At 35.2% G+C, this 7657-nt stretch overlaps 1 protein-coding gene across 5 annotated transcripts; it reads right to left on the reverse strand.

The window, feature by feature from the left end:
- Positions 1–1349: 1349 nt before the first annotated feature.
- Positions 1350–5925, reverse strand: LOC113778701 (putative pentatricopeptide repeat-containing protein At1g12700, mitochondrial). Of its 5 annotated transcripts, XM_027324178.1 has the most exons (5): positions 3988–5925; positions 3290–3348; positions 3138–3209; positions 2119–2334; positions 1350–1846 (listed from the first exon to the last, which is right to left on the reverse strand). In XM_027324178.1, exon 1 carries the CDS (start codon positions 5883–5885, stop codon positions 4314–4316), a length of 1572 nt encoding a protein of 523 aa, XP_027179979.1. In that variant the 5' UTR covers positions 5886–5925; the 3' UTR covers positions 1350–1846; positions 2119–2334; positions 3138–3209; positions 3290–3348; positions 3988–4313. The 5 variants fall into 5 exon arrangements, with proteins under 5 accessions (XP_027179979.1, XP_027179980.1, XP_027179981.1 ...); XM_027324179.1 differs by lacking the exon at positions 3290–3348; XM_027324180.1 differs by lacking the exons at positions 2119–2334; positions 3290–3348.
- Between the last annotated feature and the right edge of the window lie 1732 nt (positions 5926–7657).

Genomic DNA, 7657 nt, shown 5'->3' on the forward strand with positions numbered 1-7657 from the left:
GGGAGGGAGATGATGGCTGTTTTGTGATTCTTTAAAAGTCACGTTGAGACTTTTTAAATTCACCAAATCAGTTAAGGTATGAAAACTAACAAATTATAACCTTGCTTAACAACTTAATAAAACAAACTAAATAAAAAAAATCATACTTTTTTTGAGCTTAAAAAAAATCATACTTGATGCCTGCATGTTTCCTGCGCCTTATCATTTGAAGATACTCTGCCATCTTGGAAAGTTGAGAATTCAGAAATAATAAATGTTAAACATGGCAACTGCCTCCAAAAATAGTTAAACAGATCTAGTTGCCAGAATGCCAAACATTCGCAGTATACAGAAATCAGGATGTCAAATTGTTATTCAATCCTCTAAAGAAGAAAAGAAGCAATAGCTTCTGCAAACAAGGGGAAAGACAAACTCTGAGGATTCAAGAACAACCAGACATCCACCTTTAATCGAAAGCTGAATCCGTTCAAGACATTCCCAAAAGTAGGGGTGAGCAAATTTGGTACGTACCGAATTCATACTCGAATTCAAATTCAATTTGATAATTTGAAATCGAATATTTGGTAATTTTGTACAAAAGCGATATTTACCGAATTCACTGAATTCTAATACGGTATGAAATAGGTAATGAGATTATGAATTTGATAATAACCGATTTCGAATTCGTTTATAAAGAATTGGTTTAGTATTAGTATATACTACTAATATATTATTATATTATATAGGTAAATGCTATTAATAATAGTTAGTATATGATATTATCATGTACTTATGATAATAATAATATATAATGATAATGATGTACAATCTACTATTTTAGTATTTGTTAATTGTTATATGACTATAATAATACAAATATACAACAATACATAACATAACTATAGTACTTATTATTTTATACATGACTAGAATTAGATAATATTTAATTAAGTATAGGTATAATACATAACTATATAGTATAACTATAATACTTATTATTTTAATTAGGCCGAAAACTGCAATTAAAGGATTCAACAAATTTTTTTTAAAATGAATTCGGTTTACCCGAATTCATTACCGTTTTCGAATTCAAATTCGGAATTGAATGAATTCGGGTATTTTCAATTCGAATTTGAAAGCGGTTTAGATTTCTGTAAGTCCAATAACTGAATTTACCGAATTCATATAATCGAATTATCGAATATGCACCGTTTGCTCACCCCTACCCAAAAGAAACCAGTGAATTTCATGACACATTTATGACCCTAGCCTCTTTTAAACATATGAAAATAAAGATAATAAAATAAACCACCGAAATGCATCAAGATTTCAATTCTAGAACTCTTCCCATTATAAAAGGGGGCCCCAAAAAAAAAAAAAAGAAAACACCCCAAACTTGCAGGATGAATATCAGTCATCACAATCACACACAAACTCTGCCTTTCCATGGTCAAAGACAAACATTAACTGACGGCAGTACTAAACGAAAGAAGAATCAAGTAGAATTGTGAAAGATAAACAACAGATATGCAAATGTCCTGGACAAGCAATCATTCAACAACTTAGTTTCAACTAGCGGACACATACTTACGAGCAGAAATGCACGAATTTCTTCAAAAAAGCAATGCATATCCATTCCAGCTCAGATTTAGATGAACTTGGTCCAACGACTAACCACAATCCAATTCACAAATGGTTTGGACCAGTATCTCAGGACCAATGTCTTTCAACTTAAAGCTGGCTTTGGATTGGACGTTAGACCGAAGTTCATCAAGATTGGGGTTTCCTTCAGATGCAACTCGGTGGGTGCCATGAAGGCTCTATGGTGTACAGAAAAAATTGCAGCAGCCCCAGTAGACATAAACATCTGCTACAGTAAAACAACCTAGTCAAACACTACAAGAGACTTTCCAATTTAATTAGAACTGGAACTAGAGGCAACCAACTCAATAACCAAGACCTACTAATTGACTAACAAAGAAACGAAGTCCGCCAAAGACAAAGATTAGTTTGCAAATTGCAATCACTCAAGATTAATGATAACAGTTTGACAACAGTGTAAACTTTGACAAAAATGCTAAATAAAGAGATCAATTAAGCTAGTTCAAATATTCCAACACCACTAATCAAGGTATTTACCCATTTCATTAATGCACCGATAAGACCACAGCAGGAACATACAACTATTCAAGGGCAATGTGTCCCACAGTTCCCTGGATTTAAGTTGCAATCTGATAATTTTGTATCCACCGAAGAAAGCTTCCAAGTTATCATCCAGATGGACGTTTCGAGGCTTTAAATCAGGGTGAACAATTATACCATTGCAATGCTCATGCAGGTACTCCAGGCCATGCGCTGTATCAAAAGAAATTCTTTTCTACTAGGTCAGTCCAGGCCTTTTTCTCCAGGTTTAAGGTTTATCACAGGCACAAATAGATACTATACAATTACTGAAAGGTCATTCATATCACTGCAGATCATGCCCAGTCATAACTAGCAAAATCAATGAATATCTCCCAATTCCACCTCAGTGACCAATAATACCTTGTCAAAGAATTTTATGACAAACAAAACATGGTTACTGGTATTCAAGATACACATTCACTATTTCCATTCTATGGTGAGTATCTTTCCAGTAAATAATTCAAATTTACTGCATACTGTAGGAATGAATATTGTGATGAAATTCTTCACAAACTGAACCAGCTACACAAAATAGATGCTACTACAAAAAATCCCATTAACAGAAAGCTTTTATCACAAACTTTTTTCCTGCATCCAGAAACAAGATTAGTTTTTCGGTCTAACAATTTGGATGTTGTTGCACAAAATTGGGGATCCTCCTCTAAAGCTGTTAGAAAAGATAATTAAGTTGTCCGTAGGACAGTTAATTTGGATGATTTTGAACCGTTGTAAAACAGATCTCTTGCATAAAAATTCAATGCAAGACTTGTCATTCAATGTTTGTCACCGAGAAATAAAATAAAATAAAATTAAGACTTTCCCTTAATTTTCTCACAATTCAATTTAAACTAACGTTATCTAAGACGTGGTTTGAAGTTAAAAAATCTTCCCTGATGTAAAAAATTAGTCTTGATCACTTCAGCCAATTCCTTTCATATAAAATTCATCATAACTATTTCCATATGTTTCAATACCTAGTAAACTGTCTCTATCAAGTCTGAGCTGACGTCAAATCTTCAGTCTGCGATACAAATTCCACTGCTCGCCTGTTCCACCAAAAATGAACAAGATTTAAAAAAAATTGATAGATATGGAACTTGCTAGACTAGAAAAAATATCTTGGTACCATTGTGATGTGCCAGTAAGACTTTTTTTCTTTTATTGCAGATGGTGACCCAATAGCAGCTGTGCAATAAAAACCTATTCTTTAGTTATTATTGCAACTCAGCAACAACCAAATATTAATATTAAAGAATCCAATAATCAAGCCTATTGTCAATAAACAACTAAACAACACCTAGATTTGTTTAAACAAAAGGACGGAGAGTTTCTTGGATGAACTATTCAAGGTTACTGCAAAAGAACGATATTTTTGCTACACTTCTACTGAATGTCTGTATAATTTAGTACAGCATTGACAATTAAATGGGAAGTGATCAGAACATTTTTTTGGATCATACTTAAAAAGTTTGGGTTCACTCAAACGCAGTTAAAACAAATCAATAACCATGCCTATTTATGGCACCTCAAACTGTGAATCCAAAGCAAGAAAGTTTTTTACACTTTCGAACTGGCTGCACTTTTGGCACCATGTAGGAATTAAAATAAAAGTAACAATTTTATCTTAGAAAAAGTTTTCTCGAAATTACAGAAATGCAGCTTAAAACTTCTCTTGAAATTCAAAGTCACAAACTATATTTGCATATGCCATTTTGTTTCTCATTTCCAATAAAATCAAATACTAGCTATCTGAAGTAAAATTGACAGGCAAGCTAAATTGCTGACACCCATGAATAATGAACAAAATGAACCTGTACAAGTTACCATTTAAGTGATATGCCACACTGAGGTTCTCCATGGAAAGATCAACAAGAAGTCTTTTAGAAGAAGTGGTACAAATCCAATTAACGGCAGCAGATTTCTTTGATCTGCCACACTTGTCAATTGAACTTCCCTAAGTAATGCGGCTTCTCCACCAAACTAAAGACCGTGGAGGTGTTTCACAAAATATGACCAAGAGATCTCCTTTAAGGCTCAGTTGCATCAAAGATGATAAGTGACAACAGGATCCAATTCAAACCCAAGTAATGTTAGTTCCTGCAAATTAAAGTTCAGGGGCCAAAATAAATAGCAGGACCAACATGTTGCAACTAATGTGAAGGTCCTCTTTGTCCCCCATCCATAAGCTTCTTGCAATCAGGATCAAGCTTCAGCATCAACATTAATAGAGAAGAATTGTTCTGATTTTCAACAGATGAATCAAGTAAAATGGAAAAAGTAGATGCATCCAGCAAGAATCCTCTATGAACCATTTCTTCATAATAGACCATCGCATCATCATAATGACCTCCCTTAAGGAGTCCTCGCAGTATAATATTGTATGTAAAATCATTTGGCAGGCAACCCTTCCCCTCCATCTTTTTAACAAGCTCTTTGGCTTCGATGAGCAGACCTTCTGAAAGCAGACCAGCAATCATGGTGCTGTATGTTCTAACATCAGGATCCAATCCTTTAAGGGAGAGATTGTTGAAAAGTTCTCGAGCACTATTGAGCCTCCTGCTTTTGCACAACCCATCAAGCATGATATTGTACATTCCAATGTGAATATTTGTTCCATCAGCTTCCATTGCATGGAATAACTGCAATGCTTCGTCGACATGTCCAGTCTTGCATAATCCATCCAACACCACACAGTAAGTATGAAAATCAGGCTTCATGCCAGAAGCTTGCATCTCGTTGAAAATTTCTAGTGCACTAAGATACCTTCCTGAACTAAATAACCCCTGCAAGACAGTGGTATAAACAACAATATTAGGTGTTAAACCTTTATGCTGAATCTCTCGAAAGAGATTCATGGCTGCTTCCGCTTTCTTGGTCTTGAAATAGGCATTTATCAGAATACCATAGCTATGGAGATCAGGTGTAAGGCCGCTAGCAACCATGGTATTGAAAACTCTCCTTGCGTCATCTATTCGCCTCTGTAAACAGTACCCATCCATTAAGGAACAGTATGTGACCAGATTGGGATTTTGACCTTGCTGGATCAAGATCTGGACTACATCTTCAGCATCTTCTATATGCCCTTCCTTACACAGTGCATCCACCACTATAGTGAAAGTAATAACATTTGGAATAATTTTATAAACCTTCATCTCAGAAAAGATCTTGCTAACATCCTCCCATCTGCTTAAGTTGCACAGACCTTGAATCAAACAACTGTAAGTGACAACATTTGGGGGAATGCCCTTTTCAATCATCTCCTGCAAAAGGGCAAGAGCTTCGTCGACCATTTTATCTTTGCAAAAGCCGTCAATGATGGTATTGTACACTTTAACATGGGGCTTACATGTTCTTTTTTCCATGACTCTTAGGAATTCAATGGCCATTTGAATGTTCCCCACCTTACAGAGTCCATCTATCACAATCAGAAACATAACTTCATCGGGCTTGCAAAGTTTTTCGAATATTATCTTCTTAAACAATTCTTGTCCCTGGGGGACCCTATGTTCTCGAAAGAGTCCTTTGAGTAGAGTACTAAAGGTGACTACATCAGCAACAAGACCACGCTTCATGAAAGCAGCCAACACAGGAAACCCCAAATCCACTCGACCCAAGAGGCAGTAACAATTAATCACAACATTGAGGGTGGCCTCATAAGCAGGAATGCCCTTGACACACATATCTCTAAAAAGGGAAATAGCAGATACATAATGATTCTTCATCTTAACAATACGGTCCAACAATTGATTGAACTGAATAACACAAGGCAGAGGCCTCATCCGGACCATCTGCCCGTACAAGCTCAGAGCATCATGAAGACTGTCGACATTATTAATATCATTCCTCAATCCAGGTTGAAACTTCAGAGATTTTCCAGAATAATTCTTAACTTTGCCACTAACAACAGAATAAAAAGCTAATTGGGCTTTAGGGTTTGGGAATGCAGAGAGAAATGAAGCAAGAGTAGTACACCTAGCAGTAGCAGTGGTACCTAATGAAGCTGCTGCTGCTTCCTGAGACTGAGCAATGGAAAGAATTATGGCAGAAGAAACTCTTCTCTGCATCGCCATCATCTTCTGCTTCTACAGCTGATGAGGATTCTCAAATGTGAATGAATGAACACGCGGTTTAGCTTGGCAAGGTTCATCAGACCATATATCTCAAATGTGAATGAATGAATGAAATCATGGACACGCGGCTTAGCTCAGCAAGGTTTAATTTTCATTTTCTTCTCACGTGCGAAATCTAAGGTAGTATTTCACTATTTGATCGGTTTCTTCGCTTTTGAAATAGGGATAATTTCACAAACCTCCATTGAGGTTTATGACAATTTCACTTGGCTCCCCTTAGGTTTTATAAATTACCTTGACCTCTATTGTGACAATAAAATGACTGTAATGACCTTCATTTAATCAATAATTCACTGTATAATGAAATGAGATTAAAAAAAGAAAAAGAAACCTGACTTCTTTGCCTATCCTGTTTACAAGTTATAACTAACGACGATTCTCTCACACTTACTGTCATTCCGTTCTCATCTATCAATCATTGCCTCCTATAACTTACTCTCAAATTACCACCAACCATTGCTTATAACTGCAGCAAATCATACCACAAGTGATCTCTCAAACTCTACTGTATATTCTTATTTCTCCTTTCTTCTCTTTGGAATTCCTAAATCCCAAGTTTAGTTGAAGGATTAGATTTGATCGTTGAAATAAAATTTGATTTCATGGACAAACAAAAAAGGAGATGAAGAGGCACACAATAATAATAGAACAAATAATGCAATCATTAGCCAAAAGAGGAAGAGGGACTAAAATTGGTAAATTTTCTAATTTGTCTATCATCCATCCAAAAAACTTTTTAAGATATTAATAAGTATATTTATACTTTTTTTTTATACTCGACAATTGTTGGTTGTGATTTCATTATGGAGATAGAGTTCCTTCTCTATTCTTAAGATATTAACATGTTTGGAGATTTGATGGTAGGCTAGATTATTTTGTTTTGAGAATGTGCGAGCATTGGGTTTGAAGTTTAGGGTGTGATTAGTTGTAAATAAAATTTTGATTTTTGGCAAAATGAAATTCTTGAAGATCTGTATAGTCATTATGATACCTTCCTTCTCTTAAACTTGATTAATCCCATTCGTGCCTAATCTCTCCTAAGGATTTTCTTCAGGGCCATAATGTGGCTCATGTAGTAGGAGTTGAGTCACTTATATGGTACCAAACCAGAGCAGTTGATTATGAGTTTAACCATTTCATGGAACCATGTGGTGAGAATATTTCTGAAGGATGGAACGAATCTTCAAAATTGAATGCATGTTTTTGAAGAAGCAATTTTATGACTATGATGATGGAATTGCTAGGTTTAGAATTTGGAATTAGACTATTTGTTAGGCTAGTTTGTTAGTATAGTGGGCTTGGTTGAAATATAGGAGAAAACAATTGGCAACATAATTTTTGTTTTACTTTTGTACAAAAAGGGT

Source organism: Coffea eugenioides, chromosome 7 (genome assembly GCF_003713205.1).
Source record: "Coffea eugenioides isolate CCC68of chromosome 7, Ceug_1.0, whole genome shotgun sequence".
In the NCBI taxonomy this organism is placed as follows: domain Eukaryota; kingdom Viridiplantae; phylum Streptophyta; class Magnoliopsida; order Gentianales; family Rubiaceae; genus Coffea; species Coffea eugenioides.